Raw genomic sequence first — 22,808 nt, 5'->3', positions numbered from 1 at the left:
GTGCATGTAGACATGCACATATATGCATATAAAATGTTGGGGAAGAGAGAAAAATAAGAAGGAAAACTTAGTTTCTCCATTATAGTTCTGCTTGTTGCTGGGAAAACACACTAGTGATCAAGATTGTCCACCTAAGGTCCTAGGTGTCACTAACTGCAAACTGGGACCGAGGCAGACCTTTTGAGTTAGGCTTCTAGAGGGAATTCTAGTGAGCATTAAAATGGAACTTTCAGAAGACAAAGTAGCTTGCATTCTCCCTGCTGCCCCCACCCCCAGACCCAACACTGATCTATGACAAGTGTGTGGAAGAGGAGGATGGCTTTGAGGGTACCTTGGACATATTCCCATCTGGTTATAGCTCCAAGACTCTAGAGCCTCAGCTGTCAGGTAAGCCCTTTCCTACCAATTTTGAACTTCTCTGGAAGAAGGGTGGAAGAAGGGTGGGGTTGTTCTCTTTGTACTAGAGCTATCCTTTTTCCTTCCTCTCTTTTTTTCTAACTTTTTCTTTAATATAAAAGATAGCAGTGCATATTTTACATAATATTTTTTAAAAATACTAAAAACTCTCAAGGAAGTATTTAATGAAAATAACAAATATACTGAAGGGTATCAATGGCTACAAAATTAACAATAACAAATCAATATTGATGGCTTTTTCATTAATATTTGGAGGGTGGACCGAGAAAATATAAAATAGAATATGGGGCAGGATATTGGTCCTGGGCTTCTGGGAGGGCCCATTGGGGTTTGATGGTTGCTGCTCTTTCAGGTAAGATGCTGGTTCTTGATTACATCCTGGCGGTGACCCGGAGCTGCAGCAATGACAAAGTAGTGCTGGTATCCAATTACACCCAGACACTGGACCTCTTTGAGAAGCTCTGTCGGGTCCGAAGGTAGGGAAGAGCTTGCTTCTCTACTGCCCACTTAGGAATATTAGGTATTCTGATGGGTGGATGTGGGTCAGATGTGAGTAAAAAAGAGACTTCTCAGGAATTGTCTGTTCCCTTTTTTGCTGAGATGGCCCTAGGTCCATCTTTAAGCAGAACAGTTCCCTGGTTTTTTAGGTACTCCCAAGGATAGAGACCTGGACCTTAGCTTCCTGCCCCTCCCTTTGGGTGTTTAGGACCTCAGGCTGTACATGAATAGCCTCAGGCATGGTTGATTCAGTCCCTTCAATAGCTCTGGCTCCAATGGGCTCTGCTTCCTTCCTGGGTCTTGATCTTTGGATTCCTCTTCAGGTACTTGTATGTCCGCCTGGATGGCACGATGTCCATCAAAAAGCGAGCCAAGGTTGTAGAGCGCTTCAACAGTCTGTCGGTAAATGCACAGCCCTTCCCTCCATACCTGCCTATGCCGTAACAGCAGAATTAAGGATTGATAAAGAAGCTATAAGGGTTTTTTTTTGTTTTGTTTTTTTTCTTGTGGGTATGGTTGAATTATGCTGGTTGGTGACAGCTGGGTGGGAACTGATTTTTTGTGGGCTGGAAAATTGGTCCGTGGCAGATAAATTAGTGGGTCTGTCAATGGGTCTGAACCATAGGAGCACAGAGGCATGAGGGAAAAGAGCTGACTGCGCTGAACAGAATCCCATATAGGCTGTAAAAAGTTACTCCCTTACTTCCTATCTTCCCAGAGCCCTGACTTTGTCTTCATGCTGAGCAGCAAAGCTGGGGGCTGTGGCCTCAATCTTATTGGGGCTAACCGGCTGGTCATGTTTGACCCTGACTGGAACCCAGCCAATGATGAACAAGCCATGGCCCGGGTCTGGCGTGATGGTCAAAAGAAGACCTGCTATATCTACCGCCTGCTGTCTGTAAGGATGGTGATAATGGTCAGATAGGGGCAGGTTATGGACCAAGACCTTTAGGACCACTATGGATTGTTTCTCAGTGCTTTTCTTTGACTCCTCTGCCTCTAGCAGTGGCCAGGCTATGGGCTTATCTTCTAGCCATTGATTCATCTGTTCTTTCTCCCCTTTCCCTCACCTTATTCCTCCAAACCCTTCTTACTATGCCCTCTGGACCCTTGTTCAGTGGTAAATCCCCTTATGGTCTCATTCTTTTCACAGAGCACCTGCTTTCCCACATACCCAACTTCTGTGCCTCTTGCCTTGTAGTCTTCACACCCCATGTTCCATAGAGCTAAGAAGTGGTATAGGCATTCTCCAAGTTTTCAGTTACCACTTTCAGACCATCCATCCCAAAATTCCTCCTCAGAAGCTCATGTCTGACTTGACAACTTTTCTTCCTTGTTGCAGTCATCTACCCTGTGCTGTTTTCCTAATTCCTCAGTGACTTTGGGCTCAGTCTTTCTTCAAATTCAGCTATCATCCTGGCTGACTTCAAGGGCCAGCATTCTGGCCTTCATGCTTCCTTGACCTAATGAACTCAACTCCCACTCATCTAATTACTCCCATGATCACACTCTGGAACTTGTCAATACCCAGTACTTTTAAGAGCTATCATTGTACTCTCACTCCCTAACCTTCTTTCTCTGTCTTCATACTCACTACATCTTCTTCAACCTAATGTCCCTAGAAATCCCCCACCCTCACCCCATCTCCCAATCCATCACTCCCCATCCAGCTTGACTTCATTTTCTGTCCAGCTGTTGTTACTGTGCATCCTTTCAGCCCCTTTCCCTAATACGCACTCCACTTGGATAATTCCAGCTGTTTTTGGCTTCTACATCAGCTAAATTCTGCCCTTAGTGGACCACCACCAAATTCTCATTTCCTTCAACTACTTCAGGCCTTTACCACTTCCCTCAAGTTTCTTACCCAACCCTGTCCCTTATAACTTCTGCAGACCCCTTGTTTTGTACTTCAGAGAGAAAATGTAGGCTTATCAGGCATGAATTCTTTCACCTTTCTTCATCTGTTCCATAAATGTGTATGCAAGAGGATTCCCTTCCTCTCTGTTCAAGGCTCCCGTCCAGCTCTGTTCTAGACCCCATCCCATACTTTTTCTTGATCAACTTCTTCACCTTGTTTAAATGAAAATTTTCAACCTCTGTCCAATCCTATATTCACTGTCAAGTTTTTCTAAAGCAAACAGATTAACTTTTTTACCTCCTTTTCTTTTAGTTACTCATCAGACACTGGCAGTGTGGCTTCTGGCCCTTTATGCCATTGAGTCTGCTTTTGCATGGATGACTGATTTCCTAATTGCCAAAACAAGAGACTGTTGTTTTGTTTTCGCGTCACCCTCGACTACTACTCCCTTCTTAAAATTCTCTTCTCATTGGAAACTCCATTCTGGGTCTCCGACCTCTGCTTTCATATATGTTGATTATTATGTTGATGAGTTTCTAACTAAATTTTGAGCTTGGCTTTCTTACCTGAGCTGTAGATCTGTATTTTCATCACTACTATACATTTCCAACATTTCCATTTGGATGTTTTATGAGCATTTTAGATGCATCATGACTAAACTTGTTCTTCTGAATTCCATCATTTAATGGCTCCGTTATCCACCCAACCCAAACTTGGTAATTATCCCACTGAGCTGGTCTGTCCCCTAACAACTAGATTCCTACCAATTACTACTGATTTCACATTCTTTAATTTCATCCCCTGTTAAGACCATAGCTATCCCTCAATTGGATATTGCAGCAGCTTAATTCTTTACCTAATATTTACTCAATCAGTGAGACTCCGGCTTGGTGTAGTCGTCTGATGAAGATGGTGGAGATGAACCTAGTTCACCCTAAAGGTGAACTCAGCCAGGCACCCTCCATTGGTACAGAAAATAACTGGGTGGGCAGACAAGCTCAGGTGATGTTCCCGACACTAGGAAAATGAGGCTCAATTGAGCAGACAATGTATTGCTGTAGAACTCTTATTTTCCATCCATCTCCCCCTTCACTGGGGTGGCTGTAGTTTCAGCCCGTGGGTTTCCCTGCTTCCTCTGTATGAGGATGACTAAGGTTCCCCCCCCCATCCCTCCCTCCCCCCCAGGCAGGAACCATTGAGGAAAAGATCTTCCAACGTCAGAGCCACAAGAAAGCACTGAGCAGCTGTGTGGTGGACAAGGAGCAGGATGTGGAGCGGCACTTCTCTCTGGGCGAATTGAAGGAGCTGTTTACCCTGGATGCAGCTAGCCTCAGTGATACACATGACAGGTAGGTAAAGAATGCCCTTGTTGGCCTTTATCTCTGAGCTCCTTGTACAGCATGGAGGTAGGCTCTGCAGTGACCACAGCCCTGTCTGCTGCCCCCAGGTTGCGCTGTCGTCGCTGTGTCAACAACCACCAGGTCTGGCCTCCCCCTGATGGTTCCGACTGTACCTCAGATCTGGCTCAATGGAACCACAGCACTGATAAGCGGGGGCTCCAGGATGAGGTACTCCAGGCTGCCTGGGATGCTGCCTCCACTGCCATCACCTTCGTCTTCCACCAGCGCTCCCATGAGGAGCAGCGGGGGGTCCACTGATAACCAGCCGGTCTGGGTGTAGTTGTGTGTGGGAGAGGGAGACAGGGAAAGGGGGTTCCCTGCCTCACAGGGCCCTACTGTGTTTTGTTCTCTGGGAGAAAGTCATCAAGAAGGGCTGCATGATGTTTGCCCAAAATTTATTTTATAAGAAAAACTTTTTTTTGGTTTAAAAAAAAAAGAAAGGAATAAAGGTATGAAAGGGACTGAGGCCTGGGAGCAGTGTGATGAGCCCAGCTGGGAAGAGGCCTGGTAGTGGGCATTCCTACACTTCTCTAAAGCCTGGGTACCTGCTTAAGGAGGGAAAGCAGGAACCCTGGGGCAGGGGGAGAGGGACTGTTCTCAGTGACTATAATGATCACTGTAATTTCCTGGCCCAGGGTTCCCAGGGTACTGAATAAGGGGCCCAAAGGCTCTAAACCCAACTCTGGGAATACCTTTGCTGGGCCCCCATTAAGACCTCCAGGACCTCAGTGCAGGGGGGAAAGGAAAGAAGAGAAAAAAGGTAGCAGAAAGAGAAAGAGTTGGTGGTTAGGGGTCTGGGCAACCCATGTCTCAGCCCCTGCAAGCTGATGGTACCGAGCATGGGCCTGTGAGGTATGGGCCCCATCACATGGTGCTGACATAATCTGCGAAGGCCTGGGAGGAGTCCCATGAGTCGCTAACCACGTGGCAGGTTGCCCGGAGCCGCCGGATGGCTTCCCTGGCTGTGACTGCATCCTGGTCCAGCCAGTTCTGGAAAAGGCGCAGGTGACCAAAGGCTCCACGGCCCCAGCGCTCCAGCCGCTTGGCGAATTCCAGAAGCCCATCTGGCTTGATGCAGTTGGAGCTGGTAGGGGCGAGATGGATTAGACACCTAGGAAGCGACTGATCCCTGGTCTATGTCCCTGTAGCCCCATCCCTTCATCCCTCCCCATGTACCTGATGTCCAGCTGACACAGAGAGGAGGATGAATCCTCTGAGAAAACATCTGCCAGGGCCAGCAGGCCAGCGTTCCCTGGGGAGGAGAGAAGCGCCTGTCATCCTTCACCTAAGACCAGAACAAGGATATCCCAACCCAACTCTGGCTGGGAAAGAACCCAGTCCTGCCAGTTTCTGAAGCCCGAGCACACAAATATCTACATTTCTACCCCCATGCTCCCAGTGGAGGGGGCCATGCCCTTACCCACGGAGTTTCTGGGTCAAAGGCCTTGTCCCCACCCCCCCCTCCCCTGGGTCTGGCTCCCACCCAGGCGGTTCCCTGGCAGCCGAAGGCCCTTCAGTGTGGAGTTGCCCTTCATAGCAGCAACCATCTCAGGCAGAAATTGGGCTGGGCGCTTCTCAAACAGGCGGCAGAAGGAGAAGGTAATCTCTGTCAAGAGAAATTAGAGTGAATTCTGATGGCTGCACTAGGACTGGTGCTGCCCCTCCTAATCCTAGCAGTTGGCCCTAGCAGGGGGTGTTGATATTTCATAGTGGCCCAGAAAGAGGAAGGAATTTGTCCAAAGCCCTAAACAAGGCTGGAACTAAATCAGGATTCAAACCAGTAATTGAATATTCACTGTAGGGGAGAGTCTCTGCACGGCCAATTTTCGATTCACTTCCTTCTTTCCCTCTCCATCCACTTAGCATCCTTTATACAGGGGTTGGGATCAGAGAGAAGCCTATGAGGGGAGCCTGGTGCAGCACATTTACCCTTCCCCAACACCATTTCTGTCAGTCCCTGAAAGGTAAGAAAATATTCTCAGTGAGACTCAAAGTGAGTAATTTCCCTCATTTAGTAGAGAAGTTGAGTTTGGGGCCTTTTAGTAGGAAGGTCGTACAGATTCTATATACATTTTATAGATGAGGACACAAGGCCAAGAAAGGACAGTGGTTTGCTCATAGTAAGACAGAGGCAGTCACAATGAGAACTCAGGAATGTTCCAGGTTCTGAATGGAACCTCACCTTGAAGAGTCAGATTCTGTAGCAAAAAGAGCACCTCACTCTGACAGTCAGCCAAATTCATGTCATGGAAGCTCAACCTCTTCAGGGCTAGGTTGTATTCTAGATGGAAGGCGGAGACAATGGGCCATGAGCATTAGCTTAAACAGAGAACAATGCAAGGTCCCCATCTATCTCCCCCCTTACCATTCTTTCTAGGTCCTACCTTTAAGTGTCTGCAGCACAAGCCCAAAATCCTGGGGAGAGGCAAAAGTGGCACTATCCAGGGACAGCTGCTGCAGAGAACCTGAGGCCTTCAGTACAGAGCAGAGAAGTGGGGCTGGTTGGGCTCCCCGTGGAAATCCCATCTCCAACTGCTCCAAGCAGTTTTCTGGAAAAGACAGGGAAAGAAGATTCCAGTTGGTAATCTGTATATTACTCTCATAGCAGATCTAATCCTTTCCTTAAGGATTCACTAAGAAGTCATCTATTCATCTAACTACTTGTCCTTGAATGCCTATTGATATATCAGGCACTGTGCTAGGTTCTGAGGATAGAGCATTAAATGCAAGATTTGGCCTTGCCGTCACAGAACTTTTAATCCAGAAGGCTAGATTACTCAGACACAAGCAAATAAACAGAGCTTGTAGAATGGTGGGATAAGAGTCATACAGGACCTAAGGGAACATACGAGGCAACCTAATCTAGTCTAAAGATCAGTTATGTTCTTGGTTCAGACTCTTCCTGGAGGATGAGTTACCAAACTGATCCCTACTGGGTTCATGGTGGTCTGGGCCCTCTCCAGTTTAAGATTATCTGAAAGGAAGGCAGACTCTAAAATGGGGAACAAAGCCTAGATTAGCCAGGAATAAGTAACAGTAGGTCTGGATTTGAGGTCCTCCCCACTTTACCACACAATGTTCTTGTACATTTTTGTTGAGATACATGCAGTGCCTCACCTGGTATCTCCTCATCCCCAATTATGTGGCTAGGGGGCCCTGCATTCCCTGGCACAGCAGGGTTGTCCCGCTGGCTGGGGTGGTCGACACGAATAGAGAGGACCCGCAGCAGAGGCAGGGCTCGCACAATGGCACGTGTCAGCTCCAGGATGGGCAGTGGTGAGAATAGGTCACTTAGATGCAGGGCACGGAGGCGACATCCAGCCTGGCCTGACAGGGCCCGTAGGCTGTCCAGCAGGCGGAAGATGTTAGAGCCCAGGCCTATGGCAGGAAAGAGATTAGGTCAGAGTCATGTGGGAGCATAAGCAAGAACAAAGCTATGCAAGGATAACATATTCAAAGACAATTCCAAGTATTTCTATTCATTACTACCACATCTCTTGAGCTCTGGATCAAGTTATTTAGAACCATTTGTCTCAGCTACTCATCCACTGTCTCGCTTTTTCCTCAGGTAACCAACAAACTGATGCCTACTATACTGGGCCATGCCCTCAAGAAGCATTAGTCAGGGTAGAGTCATAAAACAGAAGATGTGGTGGGGCAACATGTGGCTCCAGCTATTGATAGGCCCAGACAGCAGCAGAAGTCTCTGGACTTCTAGGTTTTGAGTAGTTTGCTGAAGAAGCAGGTCTTTGAAGGAAGGAAATATTGGACATAGGGAGAAGACACAGTCAAAGATAATAGCTAAGTGTGTGGGGGTGGTGCATGAAGGTGGCTCAGAAAAGAGCTTCTAGAGGGTGGAAGTATGCAGCCTGTGTTGTGGAAGGTCCTGAAAGCTAGGTTAAAGAGAGGGCTTAACAGGTCACGGGGAACACCTGAAACTGAGCAGGAGTGTGACAGTGACCCACAAGGGAATACTTTAGATGACTCACTGGGTGGGAATGAAGCAAAAAAGGAAAACCATATCCCACAGATGAGAGGATACTGAAAGGTTAGGGTAGTTTAATGCCACAAAACAATTTCCTAGGAACTCACTCCCTACGTTTTATCTCATTAGATTGAGCAGGCTCCTGTTGATTCACTGAACTAAACTTTACCCAATACCTACTAAATACCAGACACTCTGCTAGGTACTTGTGAGCAGATGTTCCTGCCTATATAGCCAGATAACAAAAGCATGATAGAAACTAGGGAAGTAGAGTACCTAACACCTGGTCTAGGCTGCATTAGTGAAGGCTTTCCAACTGAGTTTTGAAGAACAAAGGAGACAAGGCTAAAGGGAGGGAGAAGAGAGTGGCAGAGAAAACTCAGCATATATTAAAGGCCTGAAGGAAAAAGATTGGCAGGATCCAAAAACTGGAAAGTATTTAATGTAACTGGTGGGTAAAGTATGAGTGGGAAAGTGTGCATGATGGTAAGCAGGGGTGAGAAGATGAATAGCCTTGTTAGCAGTATGGTGACAGGAAGCCATTTGAAGGGTTTTTTTGTTTGTTTGTTTGTTTGAGGTACTAAGGCTGGGGATTGAACCCAGGACCTCATATGTGGGAAACCAGGGCTCAACAACTGAGCCACATTGGCATCCCTGAGTTGTTTGTTTTGCTTTTTTTTTGTTTAGGAGGTACCAGGAACTGAACCCAGGACCTCCCGTGTGGAAGCAGGTGCTCAACTGCTTGAGCCACATCCACTCCCCTGAAGGATTTTTAAGTGGAAGGAATGGCAGAATCAGATCTGCATTTTTACAGAATGCTTGAGCTGCAGTGTAAATAATGGATTGTATGGCTAGAGTAGAGTCAGGAGGAACTGCTGAAAGGTGAGACATAATGGTAGCTTGACTTAAGGAGGTGGAGATAGAGAAAAAAATGCCTTTGAGAGACAGTGTAAAGATAAGACATGTTGAACAAATAAGATGTGTAGGGTAAAGGAAGGGGTTTTACCCTTCTTGGGCTACTGAGTCAACTGTGATGTTGCTTACTGAGAACAGAAGGATCACTATAAATGGAAGAAGATGCATTCAGGTTGGACACAGGAGTTGGGAACCCATGGTTTCCCAAACGATGATGGATAAATAAGTCTGGAGAAAGATCTGGGCTAATGTCATATAAAGGGGAGTCTTCAGCATAGAATTAGAAATTAAAGCCATGGGAGTGGATGAAATTGTCCAAAAGGTATCTGGCAAAGTAGGAGAGCTCTGAAGAACTCTGATTATGAAATAAGAGAAGTAATGTCCAGAAATGGAGGAAGAAAAGATTATAAAAGGTTATAGTAGTATAAACAAGAAGAGGATGTTTCATAAAAGACAATACTTCATACTAGCAAATGTTGCCAAGAATTAACATAAAATGAGAACTTTGAAGTGGCTGTGAGAGAAGTGGAGACAATACAAATAATTTTTTTTTTTAAGGAGGTATCGAGGATTGAACCCGGAACATGGGGAGACGCACTCACCACTTGTATCCCCAAATAATTCTTTAAAGTAATTAAGGAATGTGGGATTGAGAAAGGCAGTGGTGGTAGTTGTACTTAACTCTACAGAGTTGCTGTGAGGATTAAATTAGTTAATATACAGAGTACTTAAATATGCATGTCATACTAAGCAGTATATAAAAGTTAGCTATTATTAAGGCATTTGAGAAATAAGCTTTCCTAAGAAGGTGGTAGGGTATGAATCCAGAGCACAGGTAGAAAAATTAGCCTTAGATAGTATGGCCTTTTCTACATGGTGAAGGAGGAAAGGATGAATGCAGATGTAGCAGAGTTGATAGGTTTATTAATAAATTGAAGGAGTTCATGTGTGATGGCTTTTATTTTCTCAGGGATGCAGGAGGTGAGGTCATGTGCTGGGAAAGAAGGGAAGGGTTTAGATGTGGCACAGAAGGAAAGGGAGCTGAGGGTATAACCACAGTGAGTGTTCACATGAGGTTGACAAATGTATAGCAGCACCAATCTGCACAGTGGTATGACTTTTCTCTAGCAGTGCCCACCAATCTAGGCTTACTGTAGTGTTTAGCCAAGTTTGAAGTTTTGCTAGCTGGGCACAACCAGGTGGAAAAGGACAGTCTGCTTTGCAGGATGCTGGTCCGATAAAAAAAGATCCTGTCCCACACCACCTGTCTGTACAGTTGGTAAGATCCTACTCCAGCCCTGGCTGGGACTATATATACTAGACTGCTCCCATCTTGCCCTGGATTGCCTCCCTTATCTATAATATACCCATTCTTCAGATTTCAGCTGATTCATCTCATTGTCCCTCAGGAGTCTCTGCTTCTAACCATAAATCAAGCCAAGCCTATAGCCCTCATGTTCCTCTTCCCTAGCACTAACAGTCAGCCTCTATTTCATGAGTGTGCCTCCAGCTTTCTGGTCATACCCCCTATCCTTGCCCCCCACAACCTCCCACAGGACTGACCACAGAGCTGGTCCTATTGGGAGACCCAGACCCAACCTCTGCCCCTCCAGGACACTCACCATTGTAGGAGAGTGTGAGACTTTCCAGAGACACCCAGGAGCTCAGCAGGTGGCAAAGTGTCAGAGCTGCTTCTGTAGAGAGTGGAACTGTGAATAGCTCCAAAGTGGAGATGCTGCGGAATCGCTGGGAGGCCTCCAGCACTGGAAGCCCCAGGCAGCTGGGATCTGACCCATCCAAAGCTCCACAAGCTACTTCTCCTATCTCCATCTCTTCACCATCCTCTTTCTCGCCAGCCACAATGAAAACAAAGTCATACAGGTCTTCAGACTCTGCACCAGATCCCTGACGGGTGCGAGTACCCTTCTTTCCTGTAGCTCGCTTGAAACGCTTTAGGGGCTTAGGCTGGGGGGCTGAGCTAGCTGGAGCCCGTTTGGATGAGGATGTGGAAGAAGAGGCAGAGGAGGTGGTAGCTGGAGCAGAGGGCGGGGACTGCAGCTCCCTTTTAGGGTCTGTTCCACCTGTTGTCAGGTTCTCCTGTGTGCTCCGGCGTGTTACCCGAGTGGCAGGTGCAACTCTGGGCATCTGCTTGGCTTCACTCTTCCGCCGGGTGGCCATCAGAGCTGCAGCACATCGCTCAGCAGCATCCCGGCGAGGTCTGCGTGAGCCCAGCAAAAGGGACCCTTCATCTCTGGATGGGGCCCGGCCTCGGGAGGCTTCTCCGCAGAGGCGGCAGGGTGGGCCACCAGGGCCTGGCTGCCAGAAGCCAGCACTCATGGTGAGGATAAGAATGAAAAGGGCTGACTCAGGCACAGGCCAGGAGTATAATGATACCTGGCTAACAGCCCCATGGTGAATGAGCTGGTGCAAGAGCTGCCGAAGTGACTGCTGAGCAGCCACATCAGAGAACAACAGATGGCGGAACTTAAGGGTATGCAGGGAACTGGCCAGGGTCTCCAGAACCCTGCGGTTGGGTTCAGCCACTAGCTCAGTTGCACCCTGCAGCATGTTACAGATGGTAAGCTGCCGGACATGGCGGGAGCTGTGCAGAAGAGGCGAGAAGCGCTGGTCACAAAGGCGCCTGTCAGAAGACACATCAATGGTCCCACGTAGAACATGGGAAAAGAAGGCCTCCATAAACTTGGCTCGCCAACAGGTCACACTCTGCAAGCAAGAACATGCCAGACAGCCACGATTCTGAGTGTTATCCATGGACTGTTATCACTGACATCCTCTGAATTCTTTCCCCCTTCCATCAGTTAGCTATTTACTGAGCCAGGCAACGTTCTAAGTAATTTATATAAATTCATTTAATCCTTTGAAATCTGTATTACTATTAGCTCTATTTTACAGGTAAGAAAACAGGCATAAAGAGGTTGCTATCCCCTGTGGTCCTACAGGTAAGTGGAATCAAGATTTGAAGCCAGGGGAATCTGGTTCCAGAGTCCACATTCTTTTGCTGTAGTACCTCAAGCAAAGCTTCACTCAATCCTGTAGTTTCTTCCTTGTTTGTTTCTAGAACCTGGTCCTAGCTTTCCATTGTTAACACCATCTTTTTTTCAGCCCCTTACCACCTTACACCTGACCATTTCATTAGCTTCCCTGTCCCCTTTTCCCTTCCCCAAACTACTCTGTGCAAGCTCATTCGATTCATCTTTGTAAAACACTACTTTGATTATATTCTGCTTTTTTAAAAAAATGTCTGCCCACTGCCTAGAGTTAATTTGAGGTTCCTCAACCTGATTGGCAAAACCCTCCACAACTGGCCTCTGAGAAGCTTTATTTCTTACATGTTGCTCATGTGAATGCTTTGCTCTGGCCAAATTGGTCACTTCAGTGACCCAAACCTGTCTTTTATGCCCTTTCCTACATCTCCCAGAAATGCTCTCTTGCCAGACCAAAAAGGCTCTATTAACATTTCACCACTTGAAGGCAGGCAGACTGACTTCCTCACTGGAATTCCTCTGATACTCTGACTGCTCAGATTTAAGATATTGGTGGACAGTCTCATGGTGTTGAGCCTCTTTGCCTGTGTATATGTCTTCTTATCCCAAACAGATTCGAAATTCCTAGGGAGTAGGAACTAAATCTTAGATTTTTTTTTTCTCCAAGCCAATACATTATTTGCTTTTATTGGATATGGGACTTCATCAGACTAGTCTGATGTTTAGAAGAACTCTGCAAGTGGTTCTCAACCTTTGGTGCACATCAGAATTTCCTGTGGCACTCCCCAATAATTCATATAGCCAGAGATTCAGACTTGATTCTGTTATGTTACATCTGGGGTGTGATCCAAACACCTTTATTTTTTTAAGACTCCCCCCAAATGATTCTGACATACAGATCAAAGGTTGGGAATTATTGTTCTCATCCCCAAAAAGAGGTACAAAGAGAGGTACCAGGCCCCAGTTTCTAATTCAAGATATCTCTAAGGCTCCATCCTCTCCTAAAGTGCAGAAGAAAGTCTGTTGATTTATACTCTGGACCTCTCAACCTCTTTTCTCTTCTGTAAAATATGGATAACATCACCTGTTTCACAGGACTGTTATGAAGATCAAATGAGACAATGCAAGTGAAAGCAGTTTGTAAATTGCAAATACAAAGTAAATGTCACTGCTGCTGCTGTTGCTGCTGCTAACACTAATGATAATTAGCCCAGATGGATAATGTGAAATGGGCTTGACAGAGGCAAAGCTTGTTAAGAAGGATGCTTACTCAGCCTGAAGCATAGGTAGTGGGGGCCTGAGGTTCCCCAAGACTAAAACTAAAACTTTGGTTCTTACCCTGCCTCCATGCATTCCCCAATACCAGAATGACCCTCAATTTATGTATGAGGCTCTAGGCAGGACTTGGGTCACCAAGAATGTGATGGCTGGGCCCCTACTGCTCAGGTAAAAGTGTCATTACCCTAGACTCTGCCTGCTGTGTTAATTAGGAACAACATCTTCATGTTTGAGCTAACTGCATTTAGCAACATTAGGGTCTCACTAGCTGTAGTACAGGTGCATTGTGAGGGGGAGGGGGCAGGGCAAAATATCTGCTAACCAAATCTCTTCTAGCCTTGAGTGGAGGCCAAGAAGGTTTGCCTGAGTCCTTTGGGTTCTACCTTACCTTATCACTTTTACTAATGTTTGCTGGCCCACATCCACACCCTTGAAAAACACTTGCAGGTGATCCTAGCAAGACTTTTAGCGCTCAAATGAGATAAATGGTTAAAAAATCTGGGGCTGAAACATGGACAAAAATGTGAACCAAGACGTTATGGCTGTTAATGGCTGATAATGGGAGAGAATATTTGAAATCTGAACATCCCTTGATATGTGATAACTGCAGTGAGAAGCAGCTTGGTAGTGTGATTAAGATCTTTACATCTGTAAAGTGAGGAAAATAACTATAACCACATCATAGAGTTGTGAGGATTAAATGAGTATAAGTTATAACTTCAATGGCTTTTTATAATGAATTAACGCCATGAGCACATTTTTTCCGCCATTACTACCTTTAAAAAAACTATGCTAACACTTAAAAGCTGAAAAATACTTGAGAGATCTAGTTCAAGCCACTCTTTGTGGACTTGTACACTATAGCCCAGAAAATGCTAAGTCATTTAAATACTTTCTTTTGGGTGAGGGTAAGAAAAAGGAGGGACCACCAATGAGGTGAAGTGACATCAGTCTACAACAATCTCTCCATTCTCAAAGGGTTGGCAACTCATGCTCTGGTAGTAGAGAGATGTGCACTTAAACTAGGAAGGACTAAACATTTTCCTGAACTGAATTGCTAAAGCCATTAAATATTACTATATACTGTCCATTGTTTTCCTGATAACAGGAATGTTTGTGGAATGATAACTGAAAACTCTTGTGTTAAGCCACATTAACTCTTTGGAGTATTTATCTTTACAGCATTGAGATGATTCCAGACATGCTCAAATACTGTGCTTTAAAAAAAAAATTAGGTCACCATGTCTTTAATATTGTACAGCATGATTTTATTAATATTTTGAAAATATGGATATGCCATAATCCAATAATTCCTATATTGTTGAAAACTGTTTCTACCTTTTTGATATTAAACTTTGCTGTAATGAACAATTGGAACTCTTTAAGAGGATTATTTCAATTTTTGCATACTATAAATTCTGAGAAGTAGAATTTGAACATTTTAAACACTCTTGACAAATAAACCACCAAACTGCCTACCAAGGAAGTTATAACAATTTTTCTTCCCCCCGATAGCATATGAAAATGAAAGTTTTACTCACTCCTGGCCAACCTTAGGTATTATCTTTTTCAATTTTTAAATTTTTTAAATTAAGCAGTATTATTGAGATGTATTCATTACAATCTATCCAAAGTGCATAATCAATGGCTTTTAGTATAATCACAATAGGCATTATTTTTTAAAACAAAAATCAAGTAAAAAATGACTATTTAGGAGGTGAAATCTTATTATTTCCATTTTTTCATTAATGAGATTGAACATTTTTCATTTTAACAGAGGATTTTTATATGTTCTATGAGACTTGCCCAAATCTTTATTCATTGTATTCTAAGATGTTCATCCATCGTATTCTCTGTATTCCTCTGCTTTTCAAAAGTTGCAAGCATCTTCCTGTTTACCTTTAAAATTTTGTTTATAGAGATATTTATGTGGTTATATACTCTAGATTTCCTTTTTTGATTCTGCCTATTTACTAATTAGAATTCTTTCTCCATCCTGATTTTAGGTAATCAGCATCTTTATTCTCTTTTAGTTGTTTTGTGCTTTACTTTCTACATTTTAATCATTAACCCACAGAGATATTATTTTGGAGTGTATTATAAAGTGAAACTCTTAATTTTTTCCAAATTGTTAAACCAACTGCTAGAGAACCACTTATTGAATAATCCTGCATTTCCCCATTTATCCCCAGAATTTCTATTCTCTTCTGCAGATCTGTTTATACACATACATTAGTACTACACAGTTTGAAATACTATTGCTTTGTAAGCATTCAGGGGCTATGCCTATCTTGCTTGCCATGGTATCTCTAGAACCTAGCATAGTGCCTGAAACTGAACAGGCTCTTAAAAATGTTTTTGAATTATGAATGAGGGAAGGGTTACTGTTGTGTGTGGGAGGCAGAAGAGGACACTCTTTGGAATGGATATGCTCCAAGATAGGAGCTCTGACTATGTGACTCTTGGGCCACCAAGCCTGGTGCCTCCTAAATGTTCTAAGCCCAGAAAACAGGATAACAAACATTCTTTTCTAGGGAGCCTAAGGTAATGTTGGGAAAAGAAAGTTTTCTCCAAGAGAAAATTGTTAAAATCACCAGCTAGTCAACCACACTGCTTGTGAATCTGATGTTTCTTTACACATGGCAGAAAGGTGTTACTGTTTTCTAATATTCTGAAGTCTACTTCTTGTCCTCATAGGGCCCAATTCCTATAAATAGTGCCTGAGGATCTAGTTGGGCCTTAGTGTCATCATTCTGAACTCCAGGAGTCAGTCTAGATCTGGAAGTGGAAAACCTGAAGGATATGGGGCTGAATGTTATTGATCGCAGTGAGTCATCAGAAATTAAACCTCCAATTCCAGACACTAGCTTGTTTTCTTTGTTGTTATTTTCATTTGGCCTCATTCACCATATAAAGTCGAGTTCAAATACTACTTCCTAGGAAAGCCTTTCTTGCTTCCTTCTCCCTGAGCCTCCTTGTTACCCTCTATCTTTAGTAAACTTGTACTGAACTTATCTGTCTTATCACTTACTTGGATAGCAGCAAAAGAAATTCTCCTTAAATGAGAGTTCCAGTGAGTTATAGCTGAATCAATTAATAATAGATTCTCAGGGCTAAAGGACTCCTGAAGGTCATCTTATCCAACCCCTCTTCCAATGCTTGAATTCCCTATACAATACCAAGTTATCCAGACTATTTGAACACTTAGTGATGGGAATCTTACTATCTCTGGAATTAGCTTGTTTGCATCCCTGATACTCAAGAGTTTAAAAAATTTATCCTCCTTAACTTCTACCCAGAGCAAGTCTATTAATCCCTCTTTCATGTGACAAATACACTCCTTGTTCCCCAAGTCTTCTCTTCTTCAGGAAAAAAAAACATCCCCAGTCTTCCAAATGTGGCTCACATGATATGGCTTTGACTTTTCTCCATATTCCAAAGGTAGCCTGACCACTGTAGAGCCAGACAGGACTATTTCCCTTGTCCTTCAGGCTATTTTATATTTACATTAGTGCACACAACTCAGGGTACAGTCACAGTAGCTTCAGCACACTGTCAACTAAACTTCGATGTCTTTTTCATATAAACAGATGCTAAATCAGGACTCTGCCTGCTACCCTGATGCCATATAATTGGACTTTTTTAGACTCAAGCAGATTTCAATTTCATCTTGTTAGACTTGGCCATTGCTCCAGCCCTGTCAAGACCTCTAGGAATCCTGGTTCTATCATCCAGTGTGATCACTACCCTCCCCTGTTTTGTGTAATCTGCAAAGATGGTGAATAAGTAAAGTCAATGACAAATGCCAAATGGGCCAGAATCCTATAACAAGCCATCAGAGCCCTCCCGAATCCATTCCATCCCTACCCCTGTACTTTACCAATGTCTAACTTGTGTTTGTGTGCTATTCCTGCTTTCACTGTATAAAGTCAGGCCAGAGTTCACCTAGTGCCTTAACTTACCTCTAAACTGGAAGGCCTGGTCTTCATCAGCTCATCCCAAAGCCGACGCCAGATGGCCTGAGTGGAAAGGCCTGTAGGGAGTAATATTACACTTAATTGGTTGCTCCCTGGCCACTATCTGTAAAGTACATCAGCCTTTCAAATTGTCCTTGTCTGGGTTCATAGGAGCAATATAGCAGGGTGATTAACTCTTAAGAGCATTGACTCTAAAGACAGAATGCCTGGGTTTGATTATCAGCAACACTACATTCTAGCTGTGTGAACTTGGGCATGTTGCTAAATCTCTATGTACTTCAGTTTCCTCATCTGTAAAAGGTGTTAACAGTAGCTAGAGTTGTTGAAAGGATTTAATGAGTAAATGAGTTCCTCTAGATAAAGTGCCTAGGACAGTGCTTGGCACAGAAGGGTTAGATTGATGTTAGCTGTTATCAGGTGTGCCCAATGAAGGCTTTAGGAAGCAACTTAGTAAAATAGAAAAATTCAGAAGATCTGGTTTGTAGTTTTGGCTTTGCTATTAAATGTGTGCCTGACTCACTGTTATCGGTATAATAGGCATCATATATTTGCCTTCTATTTTACAAGATATTCTGAGGAATCAGTTAGGAACAAGTTTTGAGTATGAAGAGTATGAAGTTCTCTACAGGTATCAGGTGTAATGTTTACCTGAAGAACATGATGGTGCCTTGCTCACAACACTGACTAAGAGGGAAGCAGATGTGGCTGAACTGATAGAGCATCTGTCTACCATATGGAGGGTCCAGGGTTTGATTCCCAGGGTCTCCTAACCGGTGTGGTAAGCTGGCCCATGCGCAGTGCTGCTGTACACAAAGAGTGCCGTGCCACGCAGCCACCCCATGTACAAGGAGTGCACCCTGCAAGGAGAGCCACCCCACGTGAAAAATGCACAGCCCACCCAGGAGTGGTGCTGCACACATGGAGAGCTGATGCAGCAAGAAGACAGAACAAAAAAGAGATGCAGTTTCCCAGTGCTGCGGGATAATGCAAGCAGGTGCAGAAGAACACACAGTAAATGGACACAGAGAGAAGACAACAGGAGGGAAGCGGAGGGAAATAAAAAACCAAACAAAACAAACCACTTACCTTTCTTGAGGGCAGTTTCTTCAATCCTCTCCAAGTAATATATATTGAGCAGAGGTAAGATGCTTTGCAATATTGGGCCTGGGAGGGCTACAAAAATCAAAACACAAAATTTACTCCCCCCCACCCCCCAGGGTTCCAAGCATTATTTATCCTATCAGATAGGAAAAGAAAACAGAAGGGCAGACTGATTTAACAAACGGAGTCTGTAGAAGCTAACTTAAGTCTGTTCCAAAATGTGGTTCACTAATCTGCAGTCACTCAGTTGGTGGTTGGAATTTCAGGGCCAAGCACTTCTTCAAAGCTGAAATAATCCTATAAAGCAAGCTGGTATACCCATTTAGGAGATGGTCAGTTCAGTTCTGCCCGAACAGAATGAACCATTCTGCATTAAGGAGGTCCTCTTGCAATATGTGCGCCCTATAAACTCCAGCTTCCTGCTTTGCCTCCTATACTTTGGCCACACGAATTTTTTTCATTTACTTAACATACTATGCTTCTTTCTGCCTCTGTGCCTTTGTTCGTGCTGTTCTCTCTGCCAGGAATGTTCTGGACACTTCTAACATATCAACTACTTATCTTTCAAGTATGACATGCCCTTTATTAAGATTTTACTTTCCAACTCATTCAGATCAACCACTTCCATTCTTTGGGTCCCCACTATACCCTGAACTAGTACTTTTCTATGAAGAGAGATAATTAGGCTCTACACTCAAAATTCAACATATCTAAAAAACAAAACTTGTTTCTGCTGACTTCCCTTGTTCTGAGAGTCACCATAGTGACTAAAGGGTTTGGTCTCTAGAGGTAGACAAAACTGACTGAAATCTTGTCTGTAAATCCTCGGGAAAATTATTTAACCCCTTTAAGCTTCAGTTTCTTCAGTTTTAAAATGGGGATGATAACTACCTCATGGGATTGTTGTGGAAATTAAAGGGGCTCTCATTTGTAATCTGTTTTAAGATAAGGCCTGACCACAATAAGCTTACTAATGTTGAGTATAATTCCTCTCCTGCCAATAGCACCTCTGTCCTGCCAATAATGGGTCTAAGATCTTGGAGCAAAGCATATCAAAGGAAAGTTCTTTAAAACTTCCATTACAAGATCTCCTTTTATCTTTACTTATGGAAAAACTGAATCTTGATATCCAAGCATCTAAGACAATTCTTTGTACACATTAGTTAATATACTTGCTGAATGAAAGTATTAATTCCCTGTTATTACATTAACGTAGACCACATCACCATTCATCTGGACTATTTTAACAGAATTCTAACTGCTCTTCTTGACCACAGCCTCTCCTCAGTTTCTCCCCATTGTGCTCTTGGTGATGTCATCCCCTCTTCAAAACCCTTCAAAGACTATATTGCCATAAAGATCAAGTCCAACCCCACAGCCTGGCATTCAAGTCCCTTTATAACATACCGTATCCTACTTCCTGGCCTCTTCTCCCACTACACTCTTTCACAATCAGCGAAATTTCCTCATGTACCTTTTCCTGCTTTCTGCCCACTTTTTTCCTCCTCTCACCTATCAAAAAGCAGTGTTAGTCTTCTATCTCCAGGAAGTCTTTCCCGGCTGTCAGCCCACATTGAGGTCTTCCTCCAAAATAGCACTGCTTTAGCAGGTCTCTTATTTGGCCCTTTCTCTTAAGAGGGCTTACTTGATCTTTTTCTGTGTGTGTTTACCTGTCTATGCCTATAGGATCTCCCTGTCTCCCTCCTTTCAGCCTGGCTGGGAGTTCAAACAGCGATAATGATGGATCACCAAGTGGTGGGGATGGGAGAAGTGGGAAAGGAAAATTCAGTAAACTGTTCATTAAGATTGTTTTAGGGGAAAGAGGCAACAAAGAAGTTCTTCCAGAGCCTTGCTCACCCTGTCCCCCTCACCCCCCTCAGCATCCTTCCAATATGGTTCCCTCTGTTTAGCCATCTTCTCTCACGGCCATATGAATTCCCATCCCCTATTATCCACAAACTCCTTTCCTTTCTCCATAAGCCAGGCTTCTCCTTGCTTCCTTTCCACCTACATCTCTAATGCTTCCTCTTCCTAACCTGGGGTCTCCACACACAGTCCTCTCTCCTAGCCAGGTTCAGCATCCCAGAAGCTCCAGGCCAACACTGCCAGACCCTCTCTGCCTTCGACATTACCCTCAACTTTTCTCTCATTTCCCATGGGTCAACCTGACTCTTCTTGGCTGCTGGCACCCAGTGGTGACAATCCCTTTCCCCCACCAGGCCTGCCTGGGGGCTTCTAGCAGCCTCCTCTACTACACAAGGCACTCAGGCTTCTTCAGGTCTGAGCCTCATCCCTACCTCACCAGGGGCCTCCACACTCCTTCCTATCCCATTCCAGGGCCTCCTTGACCACTCTCCAGTCTTGGGGCTTATTCCTGGAGCTCCCACAGCCCCCTTCCCCCAAACTCCAGGGTCTCTTCTCCAAACCCACCTTTTCAAGGTATAACCCAAACACCCCACCTAGGGAGCTCAAGGCCTTAACTCTGGCCTGACCAGGGGCCTTCTTCCTGGCAAAGACACCACCACCAGCCCTGAGGCCTCCTAGTACCATTCTCCCTCTCCACTACACCTCCAGGGCCTCCTCTCCTGCCACCCCCTGTCCAAACCTGGGCCCTCAGCCTGGCAGGATCTCCTCATCCAACTTCAGCCCTGGCCTCTGGACCCCTCCCCCTCACACCACCAGACTGTCAGGCCTAAGGCCTCCTTATCCTCAGTGCAGTCAGGCCTGCCTCCCAGAGCCTTAGCTTTCCCCTCTTTTACTCAAGTCGCGTATCTGAGTTTCCCTCAGCTGCCGGACTGCAACCGGCCTTACCCACCCCACAGCTGGGCCTCCTCTCCTCCGCGCCCGCTGGACTCCCATGCCGACTAGCCCGGCTAGACAGTCGGGCCTTCTCGGCCCTTCATCCCGGCGTCCTGGGCCGCAGGCCTTTGGTGCTCTGCCTAGGCACCCTCAACGACGACGAGCGGCCCGGCCGCCCTCGGGCCTTCTTTCACTCCCATCTGGACCAGGGCCTCCTAGTGGCGACGCGCCCCTCTCCCATTCGGTCAGTGCGCCTGGGGCCTCCTTGTCGCTTTTCGCCTGTCCGTCATTCCAGCCTCGCTCGCCGCTCGCAGACCCTCACCCGCACTCGGGCCCTTCCTAGACGCTCGGGCCATCCAAGTGGCCTCCGGCGTTCACTGCCAAGCCTGTCCCGTCAGGCGCTCTACCAGTTTGGCACCCCAGGTCCCGGCCGTCAGTTCGCTCCCTTCAGCCCTGGGCCGTCGGGCAGGCCCAGGCGCCCGGGTCTTTCGGCCTCTTCCCCCAGCCCCATTCTCGCGCTCTCCTATCTACTGGGCCGCCCCGGTCCATTCGTTTAGCCTCCAAAGTCTCGGCACTCACGGTGTGTCAGGCAGATGCCCAAACCCCGGGCCGTCAGTCAGGTTCTGTGGCCCCGGGTCTTTTACGCCGGGCCTCCCAACCTCGGCCCCCGTCCCCAGTCCCCAGCAGCCGGGCCATCCTGGCTCGTCGGTTCCAGATCCTACACTACCCAGTTTGGACCAGTCCGAGTGTCAGTTCGGTGCCCAAGGCCCTGGCCCATCAGTCCTGCCTCTGTCGCCCGGGCCCAACCTGCCTCGCCCCAGACCCGGCCTCCTGGCCTCGCCCCCGGTGCCCCCAGTCAGGCCGCGGTGCGAGTCCACCTGCTGACTTGGTCTCCGTCATTACTCTGCCCAACCCGGCCAGTCACGGAATTCATGCTCCAGCCCGACAATGTGGCTTCCATTGCCCGAGGCTGGGCCTCGCCCCGGGCCTCTCGGCCTCGCCCCCCGCGCCCCCCGGCCGCTGGGCCGCCCCCGCTCGTAGCCAGGGGTAGCCTCTTACCCCGCCACTTACCCCACACTCCGCTCTCCAGAACCCCCATATGGGCGCTCACCGCCCGCCCGCACAGCTCGAACAGGGCGGGGGGAGCGCTGGGGCCCGAGGCCGAGCTCTTCGCTGGCGCCGCCTCCCGGGACGTGGCCTCCATGGTCGTTGCCGCCGCTACCTCACAGAACCAGCAACTCCGGGCGCGCCAGGCCTCGGGCGCCGCCATCTTGGGGAGGTGCGCGAGCCCGAGAGTGTAGCTCGCGGACCGCCATCTTGAGAAGGTCGGCAATAAGGACGGCTCTATTAGCGATGTGGGTACGAATAGTAACTACGCTAAACGAATATCGCAAAAATAAGGATACTTTCCAAGTCTTTTAGGAACTGATATCTTAAATCAAAGCCTAGATCAATATATTTGGGTCTGGAATGACCAAGGCTATATATGTTAGCAAAACCTTCTCAGGTGCAAATACCAGCCACCCCTACCCTCTGCTTTTGGCCAGTAGTACATGCCAATCGGAGCATGTGTTC

At 46.1% G+C, this 22,808-nt stretch overlaps 2 protein-coding genes across 4 annotated transcripts in view; one reads left to right on the top strand and one right to left on the bottom strand.

Annotated features, from left to right (window-relative positions):
- RAD54L (RAD54 like) overlaps positions 1 to 4,632 on the top strand; it is a 25,158-nt gene extending 20,526 nt beyond the window's left edge. The window contains exons 13-18 of one of the 2 annotated variants that reach the window (XM_004462769.5): positions 277 to 387; positions 770 to 893; positions 1,239 to 1,317; positions 1,634 to 1,813; positions 3,959 to 4,122; positions 4,221 to 4,632. In XM_004462769.5, coding sequence (XP_004462826.1) covers positions 277 to 387; positions 770 to 893; positions 1,239 to 1,317; positions 1,634 to 1,813; positions 3,959 to 4,122; positions 4,221 to 4,431 — 869 coding nt within the window. In that variant the 3' untranslated portion in view covers positions 4,432 to 4,632. The remainder of the gene's footprint in view (positions 1 to 276; positions 388 to 769; positions 894 to 1,238; positions 1,318 to 1,633; positions 1,814 to 3,958; positions 4,123 to 4,220) is intronic. The other variant, XM_058303644.2, reaches the window with a different exon arrangement.
- Positions 4,552 to 22,808, bottom strand: LRRC41 (leucine rich repeat containing 41). Of its 2 annotated transcripts, none has more exons than XM_004462771.5 (10): positions 22,305 to 22,808; positions 18,420 to 18,506; positions 17,319 to 17,389; positions 10,696 to 11,797; positions 7,291 to 7,551; positions 6,558 to 6,722; positions 6,356 to 6,454; positions 5,657 to 5,779; positions 5,350 to 5,425; positions 4,552 to 5,257 (listed from the first exon to the last, which is right to left on the bottom strand). In XM_004462771.5, the coding sequence occupies exons 1-10, from the start codon at positions 22,501 to 22,503 to the stop codon at positions 5,038 to 5,040; spliced, it is 2,403 nt and encodes an 800-aa protein (XP_004462828.1). In that variant the 5' UTR covers positions 22,504 to 22,808; the 3' UTR covers positions 4,552 to 5,037. The 2 variants fall into 2 exon arrangements, with proteins under 2 accessions (XP_004462828.1, XP_058159626.1); XM_058303643.2 differs by lacking the exon at positions 22,305 to 22,808 and adding an exon at positions 21,250 to 22,239.

Source organism: Dasypus novemcinctus, chromosome 9 (genome assembly GCF_030445035.2).
Source record: "Dasypus novemcinctus isolate mDasNov1 chromosome 9, mDasNov1.1.hap2, whole genome shotgun sequence".
In the NCBI taxonomy this organism is placed as follows: domain Eukaryota; kingdom Metazoa; phylum Chordata; class Mammalia; order Cingulata; family Dasypodidae; genus Dasypus; species Dasypus novemcinctus.
Note: the sequence above shows the minus strand (reverse complement) of the source record. Positions and strands in the feature narration are given on the sequence as shown.

What these genes read in the sequence shown, in the direction of transcription:
- LRRC41 (XM_004462771.5), bottom strand. Translation starts at nt 22,503, where the DNA reads ATGGCGGCGCCCGAGGCCTGGCGCGCCCGGAGTTGCTGGTTCTGTGAG. An exon ending in CCAGGCCTTCCAGTTTAGAG is followed by an intron (nt 11,798 to 17,318) that starts GTAAGTTAAGGC and finishes TCTTGCTTGCAG; the next exon opens with AGTGTGACCTGTTGGCGAGC. An exon ending in CTGTGTCAGCTGGACATCAG is followed by an intron (nt 5,258 to 5,349) that starts GTACATGGGGAG and finishes CGCCCCTACCAG; the next exon opens with CTCCAACTGCATCAAGCCAG.